The sequence below is a fragment of the Silurus meridionalis genome, chromosome 1 (genome assembly GCF_014805685.1).
Source record: "Silurus meridionalis isolate SWU-2019-XX chromosome 1, ASM1480568v1, whole genome shotgun sequence".
In the NCBI taxonomy this organism is placed as follows: Eukaryota; Metazoa; Chordata; class Actinopteri; order Siluriformes; family Siluridae; genus Silurus; species Silurus meridionalis.
Genome location: NC_060884.1, coordinates 27,004,050 through 27,024,585, shown reverse-complemented (window position 1 = coordinate 27,024,585; position 20,536 = coordinate 27,004,050). Strand labels below are relative to the sequence as shown.

Genomic DNA, 20,536 nt, shown 5'->3' with positions numbered 1-20,536 from the left:
CAGCTAATTAGGAAGGTAATGAGAACTAAAACTTTCAACGATTGACATGAGTTTTGACCTTCATTTTTAACCCCCTCTAAACCCAATATTCCAGAAACGACTGGATGATGGAGAAAAATGTCCTGATGCCCTAATGTGATCTCATCCTTTGTTTTTCCCGTCTGGGTTTATTTTCTTCCAAAGCCGTTTACACTACACGAACAGGTTCATTAAAAGTAAGCAGAAAAACACCTCCACTATGTTCAGGTCCAACTACCTGTGACAGGTGCAAATGTGTAATTCTCACCTTCAGCAAACCCCACTGTCACTTCCACAGAAACACCTCAAGCGAGAGAACAAGAGAGAGAGAGACATACAGAGAGGAACCCGTCTCCTTCTCACCCGCTCACACACACATTTTGCCTCCAGACTCACATGGGTGATCCACCGGCTCAGAACGCAAACAACCGTGAGGCGGCTTTAACAAGAAAAAAAACGGAATAAATAAGAAAAACATAAGGCGCCTTAAAGCAATCGGGGATCAACAACAGAGGCAAGACAGAGCATGACACATTCACACACTGAAAGAGGGAGAGAGAGAGAGAGAGAGAGAGAGAGTGAATGTGACAAAATAAACATATTATCAAACCTCAAATAGAAGTCTGTGTGAAATGAGGTACAAAGACGAGGTATTACACATTGTCACGGAGAGACGAGACGAGCGCCGCTGGGATGAAAGATGGCCCTCATTAGAGTAAGGGGAAAACGGAGTCTGGGTCCTCAAGGAGGAGAGTGCACGAGTGGAGGACGTACAAAGAGTCATGCTGAGACACACAGAACACAACCGCCATGATTCTCTATATCTGGATATTACCTGGTGACACCGAGACGAGGCATCAGACAGGCGGTAAAACAGAAATATCAGGCAGAAAGAAAGAAAGAAAGAAAGAAAGAAGAAAGAAAGAAAGAAAGAAAGAAAGAAAGAAAGAAAGAAAGAAAGAAAGAAAGAAAGAAAGAAAGAAAGAAAGAAAGAAAGAAAGAAAGAAAGAAAGAAAGAAAGAAAGAAAGAAAGAAAGAAAGAAAGAAAGAAAGAAAGAAAGAAAGAAAGAAAGAAAGAAAGAAAGAAAGAAAGAAAGAAAGAAAGAAAGAAAGAAAGAAAGAAAGAAAGAAAGAAAGAAAGAAAGAAAGAAAGAAAGAAAGAAAGAAAGAAAGAAAGAAATATCAGAAAGAAAGAAAGAAATATCAGAAAGAAAGAATAAGGAATATCAGAAAAAAAGAAAGAAAGAAAGAAAAAGAAAGAAAGAAAGAAAGATAATAGTAAACAATAAAGAAGGTAAAGAGACGTACTGTATAAGGGGCAAAAATCCATTCATGAACCAATATGGTGTTTTAAAACTTTCAGCTTTATTAGCCTGGTTAGGACAAACGCGTCATGTAATCACAGAACGTCAACAAATACACTACTGCACCGTCACGTTTGGTCTAAACTGCACTACATCCATTGTGCATATGTGCACTGTTATAACTTGTGTTTCCACCCATATTTATTCTGTATATACTGCATCATACAAACATTCATATACATGTACAGAAGCATATGTCATTTGAGCATGGTGTCTTCTTGACAGGTCTTATCCTCTGCACAATCCTGCACAGTTACACTGTACACTTCTATACATTCCACCATATCTGATTACATTAAATCACTCTCACCCCTGTGCATTTGGACTCATACCCTCATTTAACATATTGCTATTTATTATAACTAGGCCACTTATACACTTCTGGTTAGATGCATTTCATTGGCACTTTTTGCGGAATGACAAAGCTGAATCTGATCAATTCTAATAAACGAAGTCTGCTTACGACTTTGATTTCCGAAACGTATTGTGCCGTAAGTAAACAGCAAACAAACTGAAACAAACGTACACTCCGAAAATGATCCATCTGGTCTAGATCCAGTAATCAGAATATAATACGTTCTATGCACAATTCCCCCTATAGCGGTTTCCTCTTTAAGAAAGAGGTCCAGGTCTGCAGTGGAGTAATTCGTTTATGAAAGGAAGCAATGCTCTCATTTCTGTTCTAATAAAGCACAAGCTTTCTCTTAGAGCGAGATTAAGAAACACGAATCCCTGGATAAACAGTAATATGCACTGCTATTTCTCATCTCAGGCTATTTAGGCGTACAAAAAATTGCCAGAGAAGACATATTTGACAGCTCTCGTTTTGTATTAGACAGGGTTCATCAGTGTCAGAATGTATCACATGGGGTCCAAGTAGGGAAAGAGGCACTAGAGAAAGGATGCTGGCTCATATTTCAGTGGGGGCGGAGCAAAGTTGCGGCAACAATAAAAAGAAAAAAAAGAGAGAGTCTGCTGGAAAAATCCGTTGGGTGGTTCAGAGATCTGGGGTCGGATCACTGATGCGCTCGTAAATAAGTACAGCAGAAGTAGTAGTCATCTATTCTCCAAGAGGAGATCTGTTGATGATTAGATGAAAGCTGGGAAAATGTACCTGATCCGGGACCATAGATAGATCCGGGTCGATGAAATGTCACTCTGGCACTACCTACATGATAATACCTTTAATATGGCAGGTAGAATCCTCTCAAAAGCTTCAAGACACCTCATTAAAGAACATCTAAATGCCTGCATTATTCCCTCTTCACACTTAGCCATTAACCACAGGTCAGTCACTGGCTGTTTGAGGAGCTTCTCAGCAAAGAAAAAATAAGAAGAAGAAGAAAAGGAGAATTCATAACCAACCAACCATTACCAAGTCATGCTTTCCACACAAAGACCAACCATGTCTGACTTTGTCTCTGTATATATGTATGTATGTGTGTGTGTGTGTGTGTGTGTGTGTGTGTGTGTGTGTGTGTGTGTGTGTGTGTATACACATCTCTCTCTTGCAGCTGAGACCTCACATTTTCTGGCACTCTGCCCTCTCTCCTTCACCCCTCCTTCCCTGTCCTTTGGCTGTAACGATGAGCTCATGCTCTCAGCGTGGACGCAGAGTGAGCTCATTGCTGAACTCTTAATACATTTATCCAGTGCTTTGGCAGGGAAGGCAGGTCAGTCCGTCAATCTCGAGCACCCTGGCTATAGCAGTCAATAGCAACCTGAAACAAACCAGCAACTATGCAGAAGTACTACTATTTTATTTTTATTTTTGGAAAACCAACAAGCTCAGTGCTGTGATCTCAGTAAACAACTCAGTTTCAGAGTGATTTTGGTAACTGAAGGCATGGTGAGCATTCATGCACTCGCTTCAACACATTGTGAAATACTGATCAAGTCTGACAGAAGTTGACTCAGAGAGAAAGCAGCGCTGAAATGATGTTGCGTCTCTCATAAGAACTGGGACTGTGACCTCTCGGTTCAAGGCAAATACCTTTGTTCATTCGTATAACAGAGACGTGACTTGTGAGAAGCTGGCGAGAACAGCGGGCGTTTATAGCTGCTATAATACAATAAATAACAGGAAATAACTTGAATTACTAACTCGAGGTCCAAACAGATTAATCGGCACCGATAGTTGGTTGCTGGAACCAACGGCTATCGGCAAAAATCCATACCGATTTCCGGTCCGCTGTCATTACAAGAGCGGCCTCTAGAGGTGCTGTTTGATTTTACACGGGAGACTGCACGCTGCACGGAGAACACTATATTATATTTAATTTAGTAATTATATCTATATATTTATTAAATTACATTTTTTTTTAATTGAGCAAATTTTCATGATTCAGTACTTTTTTTATTTTATTTTAATATTTGTGCAATAAAGTTCAACACTGTTTTACATGGATTTTTGTGTTCGTTTTTTTTATCGGAGAGCACTATTATATTTATGTTTAATTTAGTAATTATATTGTAATTATTAAATGAAATATTCATATTTTTTTCATTAAGCAAATTTTCATGATTCAGTACTTTTTTTTGTGTGTGTAATAAAATTCTACACTATTTAACATGGATTGTTGTGTTAGTTTTTTTTATCCAGTATACATTTTAAAACGGTTAAATCGGTTGATTAATAGGCAAGTAATATTGGCAAGTACGATCCCACTATCGGTATACATTATATACATTATTTTTATAAACAGTGAGTTTTTTTTTTTAATAAAACACAAATTACTGTCGTGTACAACACACACATCAGGACATGCCATTCTGTGTGGTTCCCTTATAGTTGCACCACATCGTTTCATTGATGGCTTTCTCTCACTGAATGTATTTTATTTCCTACAGTGCAGAGCTTTGCTTTTGCGTCTAGATTAGATACAGCTAATCAGACTGCACTCACGTCACAGATCATTAAGCTGCTCTGCAGCTGAGACTGCTCGGTCCATACTTGGAGAAAAATCCAGCACCGTCGAGATAAATTGAATAAAAGGCAATACTGTAATGTTGCATCTTCAGCCAGGACTTGACATGATCCAGAACAGAAGAAAATAATGGTGGGGGGGCTAATTTTTAAGCTTCTTTGCTTAAAGATTACGAGAGCACACATCTAAGAAAGACCAGACTTTGTACACAGGTGAAGGACCACATGAGACTTCTAAATTCATCTCAACACTCTCTATGAACTCACTAACTTGAACATGTAAGGTGTTCTGTGTTCATGATGTAATGAGCTTACTTCCAAACAGCAAATATATGAAAAAAAAATATTTACTTCCTTTCACACAAATCAAGTGTGATCATAAAATTCGGACCAGAGCATTAAGAAACAAAATGTTTCTTTTTTTAAAAAACAAAAAATGCTTTAACGTCCGGACCCAAAATAAACAGCAAATATTAAGCAACTTGACCTCATGAGCTCATAGTTAACACACAAGCTTGGAGCTCATGTGCAACTTGGGAGAGCTTCTAAAAACAGGACATTCTGAAATATCTCAGGGATGGTTCCATTGGCTTCTGATCTATCTTCATTGCCAAGATGTGAGGCAAAAAGTGCTTGGCCCCCAAAAATATTTTTTTTTTTACTTTAACTTGTTTATATAATTGAAAATCTGAATTGTTTCAGGTGCAATACAATAATTTGGGAACTAGCAGAAAAAAATAAGGACATGATTAAAATAACAGTTTGTGCACATTTTCAGTGCCAGAGCCTTTATATTTATCTCTACTTGTCAATTTGCACAATTGTTACTATTTGCACTTCTGGTAGAGGCTAAACTGCATTTTGTTGCTGTGTACCTGTACTATGCAATGACCCTACCTACCTACCGACGTACCTAACTACCTACCAACATACCTACCTACGTACCTACCGACGCACCTACGAGCCTACCTACCAACATACCTACCGACGTACCTACATACCTACCAACATACCTACCGACGTACCTACAAGCCTACCTACCAACATACCTACCGACGCACCTACCTACCTACCAACATACCTACCGACGTACCTACCTACCTACCAACATACCTACCGACGTACCTACCTACCTACTAACCAACCCACCCACCCATATACGAACCTTAGTAAATACCTGCCTACCCACCCACAAACTTACAAACCTACCTACCTACTAACCAACCCACCCACCCACCCACGCACTACCTACCTACCCACGAACTTACAAACCTACCTACATACCTACCCATCCACCCACCCACGCACTACCTACCCACCCACCAACGTACCTACCTACCTACTCACCAACCTACGACTCTACCTATGAACTTACAAACCTACCTACATACCTACCTACATACCTACCTACGAACTAATTAGCCTACAATACCTACTCACCTACCCACCCACCTATGAACCTACCTATCTTCCCAACCACATACCTACCTACATACCTACCTACCCACCTAAATACCTACCTACAAGCTACCAACCCAACTACCTACAAACCTACCCACCAACCTACCCACCCACAAACTTACAAACCTACCTACCTACCTACGCATCTACCTACGAACTAATTAGCCTACAATACCTACTCACCTACCCACCCACCTATGAACCTACCTATCTTCCCAACCACATACCTACCTACATACCTACCTACCCACCTAAATACCTACCTACGAAGCTACCAACCCAACTACCTACAAACCTACCTACCAACCTACCCACCCACAAACTTACAAACCTACCTACCTACCTACGTACCTACCTACGAACTAATTAGCCTACAATACCTACTCACCTACCCACCCACCCACCTATGAACCTACCTATCTTCCCAACCACATACCTACCTACATACCTACCTACCCACCTAAATACCTACCTAAGCTACCAACCCAACTACCTACAAACCTACCTACCAACCTACCCACCCACAAACTTACAAACCTACGTGCCAACCTACCTACACACCTACATACCTACCCACCCACCTACGTACCACCCTACCTACAAACCTACGTACCTACCTACATACCCACTTGCGTACCTACATTTGTGTATACATTTCTCTACAGCATCAAAAGCCCAATTTATTCTTCAGTTCTCAGACAAAATTGTGGTCTGAATTAATTCGTTTGAAATGAACGAGATTCTAATCATCTGTTTAGCTTGTTTAAAAGGGATCCTCAGGTATGACGGAGTTACCTGCACACTGCAACCGTCCTCACACTGACACACAATCACCTGCAATTGAAACCACTTCTAAACTCCAGACAGAGATTCCTCTGGGCACAGACCTCTCCCTTTGTAAAAATCCCTCTTTCAATTCTGCTGTTTTCATTGCATATAAACTGCAAAAAGGAGAAATCGAGAGGGACCGGGTGTAAGACAAGGAGAAAACAGGAAACGTCTGCATCCTGAGGGTCATCAATACTACCCTGAATGTGTGGAGTTACATAACCCCCTAAGGAGCCATTCATAAAAAGTTGGGATGAAGACTGTTCAAATAGCGGTTATAATGCCTACAAACCAGAGTAGATTTATTAATAAAAATACAGACTTTCATACTGTAAAATTCGTTTAATAAAAGAAAGACAACTCACACTTGGGCAATCATTACAGGAGTGTCTCCTGTTGTTCTGGACAGGTTCCAGACACGTGCAAACGCCACCATTTTGTAGTGCGAGTATTGCGTAAAAAAGGAAGAAGTGCAGTTCAAGTACCTGGATGATGCACTTATTCAAATGAAAAACAAAGTGAGGAATGTTGAACACCTCGTGCCCTCAAAGGCTGTAGAACTTTGATGTAGCAGAAGACGTGGAAGAGTCCGATGGACAAAGGCGAGGAGGTGGTAGCTTAGTGGTTGAAGGCCTTAGTGAGTTTATATCCCAGCCATACCAAGCTGCCACTCCTGGGCTCCTGAACAAGGCCATTAAACCCATAGGTGCTCAGTTGTGTGAATGAGATAAAAGTCGCTCTGGATAGAAAAGGCTGCTATAAATGTAAATGGTTTTTTAATTGTTCAATTGAGAGATTTTGAACACATTTTTCTAATCCTTTGCCTCTGGGTTTGGAAACTCGTGGTGATTTGGGTCCATAGTGTGTTTTTTTTTTTTTTTTTTTAAGGACAAAGAAAATGACAAATATTTTGGCTCTTTAGACGGTGGTAAATGAGGAATTGTCACTCAGTCTCTCTACACGATCATGAGATTAATATGGCAGGTAGAATCCTCTCAAATGCAGTGACCTCATTAAAAAGCATGTAAATGCCTGCATCTCTTCCTCCTCACTCTCAGTCAGTCGCAGCCTGTTTGAGGAGCTTCTCAGCTAAAAATTCATTACCAACTAGTCATCCAGTCAGACAACTTTCCACACGTATACCGCCATTTGTCGATGATTAGGTATTGGCTTGTACTTCACAAAAATAAATTACTGCGTGTTCAATTTGAGGCAATACAACTATACTTACTAGTGTATTAGGTTTCATTTGGGACACAACTCCTCGTACACCACTGGCGTATTTATTTATGTATACCGTTTTAGCTTGCTTCAGCTCGTCTTTCCTCATCGTTACAACCAGCTCAGCTCTAAACTCGCTGGAGAGTTGCTATTAAATCCGGGAATATAGCAGGATTTAGATCGGAAGCTAATAACGCTCTGCATGCGAGGCCCCATTGTGCATCAGTGCCACAAGTCAATTTTCAACATCGTGTTTGAATACATGAACCATTCCAGGTGTGCACTATAGAACCTCTGGGTATCACTTAACCTTCATTTATGGCTAACATACCATTTCAAATGATACGTTTAGTCAAATGAGACATTTTATTCGACAACTGACTGATGATAATCGAAACAATTCTAAAATCTTTTTGTTTCCTAATTAATACAAATATTATGATGAGACCTGCTATAAAGATAGATTTTTTGCTCGGTTGTAGGAATGGGGATAAAAAACTCCACCATGGATGGTCCCAAGCACGGTGGCAAAAAGAGGAGAGAGGGTGTTGGGCTAGTAACCCAACCCCGTAACAAAAAACTGCTACGGAAATGGCAAGCAAGCAATCATGCCCTTGCTTAATGGAATAATAATAATAATAATAATAATAATAATAATAATAATAATAATAATAATAATGTTTTACAGATCTGTGAATTTCCATAGTACTCAAGAGGTCCGCCGATGCACAAACAGCGCCAGAGAAAATCGCGTTTAAATGTGTATCATGGAGATGCATTAATAGAAGTCCGGCTTGTTTTTTCACTGCGTAGTTTTAACTAATGATGAATCAATAATGCAGAGGTTTCCGGAACACTCAAATTAAATACATTTATTATACGCATTTAAGTTGTGCAATAAAACTGGTTTACGTTTACCTTTATTTCGATATTAAACTCCTCATTAACCCCCAAAAAAAAAAAACAAAACAAAAAAAAAAAACACACCACACAAGGGGAGTGGATTGGAAATGCTGAGAACATCAGCACAAAAGAACACATTTGCCAGACAAATTGAACTCCTCGAGCAATACTTGCTGGTCTAAGCCTGAAATAAATCAGCAAACTCCCAATATCAGCAACATAAAGATGGGGCTGAACGGCTTATCTAGGTGCTGCTTATTACTCACGACCTGTGTCACTAGCAGCAAAAACCAATTTCCCATTTTATCCTCGGACTCGTGAGACAAGCCGGGATCGGCGTGAGGCGAGAGCAAGCCGGAAAAGAACACGATTCACTATCAATTCTAACTAACCACAATATGGGACACCCCCTGTTACACCCCCTGATGCATGTGTTTATAATGCTGCAAGAAAAAGAAAACATGTTTGCCTGAAGCAAAATCATCCAGTTAATTAAAAACTGTCCATGTTATTCTTCTCGTATCTGCATCACAGACGGGTTATTGTTTGTTGAACACGAACACTAGAGAAAATCCTAACCAAGGGCTTAGAAGACCACTAGGAAACTAGATGATGACTAGAAGATTTAGTAGAGCCATCACTAACACACAACCCCTCCTTTAACCTCTTCCTAAAAGACCTTCCAAGTGCCTCTTCACAGACCACAGGGTTCAGGTCTTTCACCACTGAGACACATTGAGTGCATTAAAGCAAAAGCTTTAAGTCATAACAGTCAATTCATCAACAAGATGAGAAGGGGAGGGGGGTCTTTATCCAGAATGAGTCTTAAATGTAGTGCTAAATAATTTAATACGGCCTTGAAGGAATGTAACACACACACACACACACACACACACACACACACACACACAAATATCTGCTGCTAATCAAGTCGAGGGCTTGAAAAAATATGGACAGGCTTTCAATGGGTGTTTTTCATCTGATCCCTGGCTTTAACAGAACTGAGCCCCCGGGGCAGAACCTCAGGATGGAGGGATTTGCAAAAACAACCGCCCCCCCACACACACTCCCCATGCAGTTGTTCAGTAAACTCACAAAACACAGAGCTCAGCAAACATCTCCCAGCCTCTCTACCATGCAATCTGCATCCACATTCATACACATGGTGCAAAAACAAAGGCAGACTGAAATTCACAGGCTCACTGGGCATGTTGCGAATATTAATCTATCAAAAGATCAGACACACGAATCTTAATTTTACATCCATTACATCAGTATTACATGTGAGCGACTCAAGGACTTCCCCCTCAGTGCTTTAATGTAGTCTGGCCTTCATTAGGATTGGGAAAGACAAGCCTGGGTTGGGGGTAAAGCGTCTGCATTTCTTGCTCGGTTTCGAATTTTTTGCGTTTTCATCAGCAGAAACCTGATATAGGAGACAGTGATTGGACTTGCTAGAAGTAGATAAATGTCATGTCTCATTGATTGTCCTGGATTTTGACAACCAAATAACCACAAAAAAATACTGCTAAAAACCTGCTCAATTACCAACACAAATACAATACGATAATCATATATCCATATATATATATAATATATTTATCTATATATTTTTTTTATTATTATTTTTTTTTTTTTATGTATTTATTTTGACTATGTATAACCACATATATCTTAGATTTTTCGATCTTATGATAGTGATACGAAATTCAGCTGTACTGTTAATTGTTCTGTTTTGCTAAATGATGTTCTGCATTTTGATAAACAAAACATTATACTACTACATTCTGATCAGCATTCTGGAAGATTCCAGGGTATGCTGGGCCATGTCTTGACTTGGTAATTTTGATAACTTGATATTTTTAAGTTACGATTTGGTAATCAGAAACCTCTTTACTCGAGGTCTGTCTGTCTGTCTGTCTGTCTGCCTGCCTGCCTGTGTCTGTCTGTCTGCCTGCCTGCCTGTCCCTCTACAGTCTCTTGACAATCTCAGTACTTGTGCTATCAATGATAAGATCCAAAGCTAGTCTTGATATAATGCTATTAAGAATGTGCATAATACACGACTGCATCTAATCTATAAACAGCACTGCAATAAGCTTATGGAGACAGAAAAAAAACCTCAAAATGAAACCCTGAATCCCACATTCAGCGGCAGATGAAATACAAATAAGTGAGTGTGCTTGCCTGTGGTGTTCTTTGTGTAACATGACCATGGCTTTCTGGTTAAAGTCAGACATTTGCTAATTAAATTCTCAGCGATAACCGAGACCTCTGAATGCTCATGCTCCATATGGTAGATGTGGCCAAGCTGAAGCTTGAGGACACACGCGGTGCTTCGTTGAGGCAGTGTTATGCGAGTTAACGTTTATTCATTTTAAAAGTGTTGGAAGGAAACACGCAATGAACAGATTGAATGACTTGTTCATTCATAAGAAAGGAGAGAAAACTACCAACTGCAACCTCAGCATCTGCTCGACTTGCCATTACGTCCAAAGCGAACTGTGTTACATCACATTTGCAAGGTTTTCATCAAGACACAAGGACTGCTAGGAGGAATATCAGCGAACGTCAAAAAAAATGGGGATTCAGCTTCATTCAGTAGCAAACTGGTCTGAAAATAGTGCTAAATATTTGGAGATGATGTGCTACCTACAAAACACACACGGGTAATGAAATTCGCTGTTTTGTTTACCCATTCATTAAATCCATCATCAACGAGCCTTACCTGGAGACCTCGCCGTCTTAGAATGCTGGAGTCGTCCATTGTGCTGTGCTCCAGAAACCAGCTTTAGAAATACCCTATAAGAGTCTTATAAAAAGAATCAAGTGAGGAACCCAGCCAAGATTCCAGAATAATGCAATAGAGGAAGGAAGTGGGATCAAGATAAGCACTTTCACTTCACCTCTGTATTCATACAAGAGAGTATTGTGCCGTGAACAGGCAGAAGCAGGCATAAACGAGAGGTGAAAGTTTAGCTCTCACGGCCTGGTGCATCAGTTGCAGTGCATTTCAGCAGACTTGGCTGATCTCTTATGTTCCTCATACCAGAATCCTCCCTCACAATGACGCTGATGTGATTGTCTGATAAAGATGAGCAAGTCAGAGCAACAGAGGACGGTTCTTAAATAGATTTGATGGTCTTAATTCTCGTGTGCAAATGTACGTTCAAAAAAATGCGACTATTTTGTCTAATCCAGGCAGAGGGCATGCAGTCCTTCAGATGAACAATCTGATCTGTAGATCTCTAAAGTGCAAAGCTCAGCACTTGTCCTATGAAAATGTTTTCTGTATCATCTTGATCGAGTCTAGACTCGTCATCGATTGAGCACAGGATAAACATCAACCTTTGGCATCGAGTCTCTCAGAACGAGGATGTGTAGCGGAGCTCCATCGGCCTCGTCCTGCTGCTCTCACTTCCTATCCGTGGACTCCCATAAGGACTGATTTCTATGGAAACCTCAGGCTCCTCACTACCGGTGGGCTTTTAATGATGAAACACCAGGACAGCGCAGTCCTAAAAGACAACAAACACCATTCTTCACACCGTAGAAGGGAAAAAAAAAATGATGGGGAAGAAAAAAAAAAGGTGCTCGAGCTCAATGCGAGATTCTTCTCGTGGGATGGTGCTGTAGCTGCTCAAGACGGCGCGTCTCCACTCGGATGATCCAGAAATACTTGACAGCTGCAGAAGCAGCTTTCAAAGCAAACGACTCCACTCAGTCCCTCATTCCAATCATTCAATCAAGACATGGCGTAGAAGAGCTCCTGGTGCCTGAAGAACAGATAGAGTGACGATACTGCGTTCATTCCAGTGCACTTTCCACGCTTTCCATATCTCTGTAGCTGTACTAGAGTTTACTCTTCTCATCAGCCATTACATCCAGCTGATAGAATCTAAAAAGACAAAAACACTTAAACGGTTTTGATCCGGAACAGCAGCAGGAAGTGTCCCATGAGCTGCAATGCGAGAGATGCACTTCTGTTAACGTCGATTCATCTCGGTCATTAATGATGCCTCTGTTATGAATGAGCTGGCCGAGAGGAGCAGCCACAGCCGGCTTATCCTGTAGAGCTTCTTCATCGGGCAGACGCCTGGAAATCAGACACCTCCTTTTCTCTTCCTGCTATAGAAAAACGAAAGCAAAGGCAGCTTTTTCTGCATTCTGTGTCTTCCTCACATGCCTTCCTCCTCTGCCCATCGCGTAGGAGCATTTGCTGCACAGCACGCTCCGTCTCTCCCGTCAGCCAGGCAACACATTCAGGCAGCCAATCGCACGCTGCCGAGCTCATGCGCATTTACATAATATGAATGGGGGAGTTTCGAGGCTCCGCCTGCTCCACTCTCTCCCTGCTCCTGCTACTCTAATCTCAACACGGACCCAGATTCAGCTCCGGAAAAGCACACTGAAACGCGACGATGAATAAATGATGCGTTCCCTCGGCCAGGATCAATTATTTAGTCTTAATGCTTAGACAAAACACGCTGTGTTTAACTCCGTCTCTTTTCATTAGTCTTAATTCTGCATACGGCAACAATATTTTAATAGTGCAATACTCTCTCTCTCTCTCTCTCTCTTACACACACACACAAACACACACACACTTGCTCTCCCTCTGCACAGCACTTCGCTGCTTTGTTCTGTTAGCTGGGGGAGACAGGGACATGAGACACATGAAAGAAAGAGATTACCACCTATGCGAGCGCTTCTTCAGAATCGTGTCCTTATTACCACCCTGCCTCGCTCTTCTTCTCTCCCTCATAATCATAACTAGCACAACCGCAATGACGAGAAGGACGGAGGGGGGAAAAAAAAAAAAACAAGAGAAAAAGAAAACTCTTCCCTTTTTTTTACGACACACTTTCAAAATATTTGGATAAGAAAAGTAGGCCTGGATATGAGGAACAGGCCGTGTGCATTTTGCTCCCGGTTAGAGAGATTTGCATCAGCCATGGAACAGGTTCTGCTTTGCATATCTAGTATTTCACTCGTAACCTGATTAGTGTGTTGCGGTGTTTTTGTGTCATTTGTTGTGTTATAAGGAGGAGTCGAGCCTTTCCTGAGATAAGTCAAATTTGACCTCGGCTTGGTGCCTCGCACACGCTGCCTACGGAACCTGCTGTGTCACCCTGAAAAATGGGTCAAGGTCTGAAAGCGAGATTGCTGGTAATGCTTGTAACACAGCAACACTAAAATCCTGAATCTGAACAGACAATTGGTGGATTGTTTCTGAATAACAGCACAGCGCTGACATGTACGACGTGGATTTTTTGGAACTAGGAGTGATGCGCATTAATGCTATTTGCACTACCATGCATTCACACCATCTACATAACTGATCTTTCATATACTCTGTATATAGTGTTCTTATTTCATCTGTATTGTCTCACAGAGAGACAGACAGACAGATGCTAAATATAGTGTTATTTATGTCTGTACTTTTGAGTCTCACCAACAGCTGGAAACAAATTCCTTGTTGACCAATAAATCTTTGATTCTGATTATTCCGATTCTCTGTGATGTTGGCGATTGTTCGGAACCGGTGCAAGCTGGTTTAGAACCCTTGCAATTATTTATAACAGCTCAGTAAAGTGATGCGCAAAGAGCGTTCACTCTAAAACCTCGTATAAGAATGGCGATAGTGTGAGTGCTGCGCAAAAGGAATTTTGGCATCGTTACACGTTAAAACGTCATGAATGTGTCATGGCCGCTCGTCTGCGATCAAATCATGGGTGTGTAATGTCGAAGTAACAGCTCGATGCAGCGATGACGTGTGCTGTCTAACAAAGCGGCGAGTGTATTGTATAGCGTTTTGGATACTACAATTCGAAGTTAACCGATAACTAGGTTGGACTGTATTTGCCGATAACCGATTCGTTAATGGATACGGAATGAAAAAAAAAAAGCAAAACATACAATATGTAAAATAGTGCTGAGGTTTATTACAAAGATAAAACAAACCATGAAAATGTGCTAAATGAAATTAATTTTAATTAATAAATATAATAAATATAATATAGCACGCTCTGTCTCTGTGCACAGGCTCGTGTAAAAACAAACAGCACGTAATGTCAGTGATTCACCTCTAGAGGCTGCTCTCGTAACCACAATAAACCGGAACACGGAAAAACTATCGGGATGGATTTTTGCTGTTAGCTGATAGCTTCAGCAATCAACTCTTTCTTTTCGGCTGCTGACATTAGGGGTCGCCACAGCGGATTATCCGTCTCCATACCACTCTCTCCTCTACATTTGCCTCTTTCAAACAAACAGCTCCAGCAATCAACTATCAGTGCTAAGTAATCAGGAAAAAAAAACATTAATCAGCAATATCTAAACAAAAACAGTGAAGAGAGGGTGAAAGGATGGTGTATCAGAGACTCCACACCATTAAATCAACCGGTCAAATCAAATCATGTGATGCGGCATTCAATCTTGAACAAAACACCGCGATTGTTGTCTATTCGCTGTGGTTTAAGCAGAATAACGCACTCCAGACCACAAGCAAGTTTCTTTTATCGGTTGTGCCCCACTTGAGATGTAAAAGCCTGAATCAGGCGCCTGCTCTCTATGAATAGCCATGTATCTCATTGTGATAAGAATTCCACTTGTGTGTGTGTCCCTGACCGTTAAACCGCACCATATGTTCTGCCCTGCCCTCTGAGTGGAATAAAGGGACGCAAAGGGACGAGACGCAGTCATTTGCCCACACACAGAACAGGGCTAGTTATTTATGTACACCCAAAGAGAAAAGTCACTACAATCCAGTGGAAATCAATCCACACAGGGGCATAAACACTTTACATCAGTGCTCAGTTAAGCCACTTGAAAGTAGGACAGATTTACAGCAGTCACGTCTATTGACACAAACAACAAGAAGAAAGCGAAAGCATGAGGGACAACAAACTACACTTCATACTTCATTCATCAAACAGATAAAAGCATGTTCAGATGTCGCATGGCTAAGTGCCACCGAAAGATTTTTAAAAAATAATAAAACTGGAGATCAAAGAAAGACAAATTAATACTCTATAAATCTGTCGACTGTCCATCTTCTTTTGGATTTATGGTTATAACCCCGAGCAATACAAGTGTCATTCAGATTAAGTAACAGCCTGAGATACATGAGGAGGATCATAAAGACCGAATAGGTTCACTTTTGTGGATGAATATGTTTCGGAATTGTTTTTTATTACAGTCTTCTAAATTGGACAGAATAATTTTCAGCTCTACAAAAGCAAATCTTAGGATTACTGTATACCAGGTTAATGTTAGTCTACTGATTCTATAACAACTGAAACAAGGAACTGGTTCACAAATACTTTTAGAAATGTAGCTGCTACAATGTGATATTTTTTCATTTTTAACAATAAAAATTGAAATTATGGCTGCTGCTGTTGATTGTTTTAGTAATCGAGTTTTTTACCGATAAGAATGACTTTTTCTTTTCATTAAAAAGCGCTACTAAATATACAAGAGAACATAAGACGGGTCTCTTAAAATGAACAAGTAATTTATTTCCCTTTTTAAAAAAATTTATTTTTTTGCTGAAACTGCACACAGGAATATCTGTGAAAACTGAACCTATTTAGTGCATTTAATTGGCATATAATATCAAAATATAAATACAAATATTAATAAAATCACACAAAAAAAGCATTAAAAACTGTAACCGCACTGTACTGTGTTTTCTTTATGTTTTAGTTAGAAAAAACCCCAAACTTTGTTGTTTTAATAGGCCTGAATCTTCTCCTCTCCCCTCGCTGTTTTCTGCAGCGTCTTTTGTGTTGTCTGGAAGCCCGTTTCTGCCCCATTAAAAAACAAAACAAGTTTGCCTAATTCCTTTATTTCTCGTAAACATGCGACGTTTCTGGTGCATCCACCGGTAATCTTGTTGTCAGTCTTAAGTTCGAAGCTGTAGGTGTATGAACGAGGCTCCTCCGCTTCATCTGTTTTGTTCCGTCTCCTCCAGAGTTCTCTCCAGGGATCGGAGTTTGACACCATGCGAATCTATTAATTGTAGCCTTTTTTCATTTTTAATTTGTAATGATTTTTGGGATTACAGTGCTACCCAATTGGCTAAAAAAACAACTCGGATTATTTGCCTCAATGCATTTTTGTATTTGAATTACTCAAGGAATCGTTTCAACACTAATATAAAACGATAAAGAAAGATCCAGTTACCACTATATGGACAAAGGTATTCAGACATGGACTTTTTTCCAGCCATCTGTGGTTTGTATAGGACATCTTGGATTGCAGTAGCATTCAATTTTTCCTTTACTTGAGTTACGAGACCCAAACTATATCCAGCATGGCAATGCCCCTGTACACAAAGCTAGCTCCATGAACATATGGTCCACATGGTTTGGAGTGGTAGATCTTGATTGGCCCAATAGAGCTTACACCTGAACTGTATTGAACAACGTTGAAATGAAATGGAGCGTTGACTGTAGCCCCAGGCCTCCTACATCAATACCTAAACTAGATAAGGTTCTTGTAGCTGAATGAACACAAAAGTCCACGAGCGCACTCCAATATGTAGTGGAATCATACAACAAACAGCTGTGCAATAACACCATTCGAAACTGTGCAATATTACCAATTGCAGTTGTACACACACACATTATATAGATAAATAAAGAGAGAGACAGACAGACAGACAGTGTGCGCGAGTGTGTGTGTGTGTGCGCGAATTAACAAATAAAAATGAATAATTAAACATGTACTTTATAGATATCACATATTAAGAAAGCCACAAGTGATGAGCTGTTTGGGGACTGAAGGTATGAGTCTAATGTCAGAATCATTAATATTGACTGGGTTGGTAATGAAGGTTGTTGAAAGAGAAACAAATTCTGACAGGATAACTGAATGTGAAAGCAACCTGGTTTAGCATTGCAAAGTTGAGACAGACCCCCAGAGGGAGAGGGAGAGAGAGAGAGAGAGAGAGAGAGAGAGAGAGAGAGAGAGAGAATTAATTAGATCTTCCCTCTGGCAAGAAAACGTGTCTCTAAATCTAAAGAACGAGTTTCTTGCGTCTGTCGCAGAGCCGTCACTAGTAAATTGTGTGCCTTGAGCCATCTATAAATTAGTCATGAAAACAGACTGGTGTGCAAACATCTGACGCAAAAGGTGAGGCGAAAGAAATCACCACTTTAATCAGTTTCATTTGCCAAAAGAAAAGACACAAACCGGCTCAATAAAAACAATAAACCACCAGCATCCACGTTATCCTTTTTACACAACCACAGTCATAGTCAGGGATATACGGTCACCTCCAGAATTATTGTCACCCTTACTAAATAATTAAACATACACAAGGAAGTGGTGACATATATGATAAATTATATTTACATTTGAAGTCATTGGGCAGATGCCCTCATCCAGAGCAACTTGCATTGATCTCATTCATACAACTGAGCAGCTATAGGGTTAAGGGCCTTGCTCAGGGGCCCAGGAGAGATGGCTTGACGTGGCTGGGTTTTGAACTCATGATCTTCGGATCCAAAGTTGAAAATAATAATGGGTTTTCAAAGTGATAATTCCCTTTACATTATGGGAATGGGAGTGATTCAAGGTGGTCACACTAAAAGGCCACACTTACTTCATTCACCTCATTCTAATAAAAAGTTGAGCTTTTTTTTTTTATATAAACGCTTGTTATAATGTGTGGCCATGCAAGCTGTGTTCACGTATTAGTATCACAGGACCATTCAGCTCAATCCAGTGTTATTTCTACATACAATAGACACAGTCACAATGGCGCTTTACAGAAATAAATGAATAATACACACTTTTCACAAGCGAATCCCTATAATTTCAGGGGATGTAGCATAAGTGTATGTCGGCTAGATTCTACAGAAAGGATCGACCCGTCAGTCATTCATCTAAAAGCCTTAAAAACATTCAAAGACTGCTTCCAGGAATATTTCCAACCGAAGAAAAAGCGCACAGCCTCTATTCTTAATGGGAAAAGCTATTTCTGAGAAAACTCTTTTACCGCTAGTGTAAGTCACTTTGTCATTAAAACACAGATAATGGCTGTGATGGAAGAAAAAAAAAAGCACGATGGAACTGTAAAACAGTAGCGACTCTACTCACAAAAAATATAAGCCCTTTAACTGAATTCAATTCATTATTATTTTGTATTTTATTTATTTTATTTTTAAAAAGCCCATTTTTATCAAAAACAGGTTTGTCAAAATCGTGTGTCACAATTAACATCCTGCATCTAGCATTTTGTGATACCCACCATCCATATCCATCTTTGCCAAACATACCAAGAATTCTGTAGCTCACTCTCTGCAATAGCAGGGTGTTATATTTAGTAAAAACATGATGCAATAAAAACGCAAGGCACAATTTTTGCTCCATGTATTTCAGCCCTGTAATTTCAGATCTAACGCTAATGACGTATGGAAATGAATCTCTGCTCAGACAGAGATGAAAATCCCACATAGCTGCGACTCAAATTCTCAACAAATGGTGCAAGCGTCGCTACATTACCCATCAAATGCCCCGTGCTATTACTAGCACGAGTTACACAAACAGCACAGTGTACAACACCCTACCTTAACCCCTGCGATGTTAAAATAAAGCATCGAGCTCACGGTGACTGATGTTGGATTGAAAAAAATGCTAATAAAAATGCAGATGCTACGTAGCAGAAATGTCACCAGCCCTCGTGATTTGTCTCCTCATTTCACAGGAAACCAAACCCCTGGTATAACCATACTCCATCACGCTGGGTAACGTTAGATCATTACACATACCAGATATCCTCTAATACCACCATACTAATCTCTAATGGCCAGAACGAGACTAGATAAAGGCACAGACACTTCAGAGATTTTGTTTTGGAACTCAGAGATGAAGATAGAAGGAAACAATCATGACCAGTGAGTGTTAAAATACAGCGAAAGCTTCTAAAATTATAAACAAATCATCAGGCTAAAAATCTTCACATTTACTTGCCTTGGATCATCTACAAAATGAGATCAAAAACACCGGTCTGTGGCCAAGAGTCCAAGACTTGACAATCTGTCTGTTCTCTCTGGGTGGGAGAGTCTGTCTGTCTGTTTGGGTGGGAGAGTCAGTCTGTCTGTCTGTTTGGGTGGGAGAGTCAGTCTGTCAGTCTGTCTGGGTGGGAGAGTCAGTCTGTCTGGGTGGGAGAGTCAGTCTGTCTGGGTGGGAGAGTCAGTCTGTCTGGGTGGGAGAGTCAGTCTGTCTGGGTGGGAGAGTCAGTCTGTCTGGGTGGGAGAGTCAGTCTGTCTGGGTGGGAGAGTCAGTCTGTCTGGGTGGGAGAGTCAGTCTGTCTGGGTGGGAGAGTCAGTCTGTCTGGGTGGGAGAGTCAGTCTGTCTGGGTGGGAGAGTCAGTCTGTCAGTCTGTCTGGGTGGGAGAGTCTGTCTGTCAGTCTGTCTGGGTGGGAGAGTCTGTCTGTCTGTTTGGGTGGGAGAGTCTGTCAGTCTGTCTGGGTGGGAGAGTCAGTCTGTCAGTCTGTCTGGGTGGGAGAGTCAGTCTGTCAGTCTGCCCGGGTGGGAGAGTCAGTCTGTCAGTCTGTCTGGGTGGGAGAGTCAGTCTGTCTGGGTGGGAGAGTCAGTCTGTCTGGGTGGGAGAGTCAGTCTGTCTGGGTGGGAGAGTCAGTCTGTCTGTCTGGGTGGGAGAGTCAGTCTGTCTGGGTGGGAGAGTCAGTCTGTCCTCTCTGGGTGGGAGAGTCTGTCTGTCAGTCTGTCCTCTCTGGGTGAGAGAGTCTGTCTGTCAGTCTGTCCTCTCTGGGTGGGAGAGTCTGTCGGTCAGTCTGTCCTCTCT

At 40.8% G+C, this 20,536-nt stretch overlaps 1 protein-coding gene across 5 annotated transcripts in view; it reads right to left on the bottom strand.

Annotated features, from left to right (window-relative positions):
- mast2 (microtubule associated serine/threonine kinase 2) overlaps positions 1–20,536 on the bottom strand; it is a 136,220-nt gene that overhangs the window by 65,837 nt on the left and 49,847 nt on the right. The window contains exons 1-2 of one of the 5 annotated variants that reach the window (XM_046856622.1): positions 11,628–12,940; positions 11,450–11,533 (exon numbers count right to left, since the gene is read on the bottom strand). The exons of the other annotated variants lie outside the window; for them this stretch is intronic. Of the exons in view, the coding sequence (XP_046712578.1) occupies positions 11,450–11,488 (39 nt within the window). The 5' untranslated portion in view covers positions 11,489–11,533; positions 11,628–12,940. Of the gene's footprint in view, positions 1–11,449; positions 11,534–11,627; positions 12,941–20,536 lie in introns of those variants that run through there. 5 annotated transcript variants of the gene reach the window in all.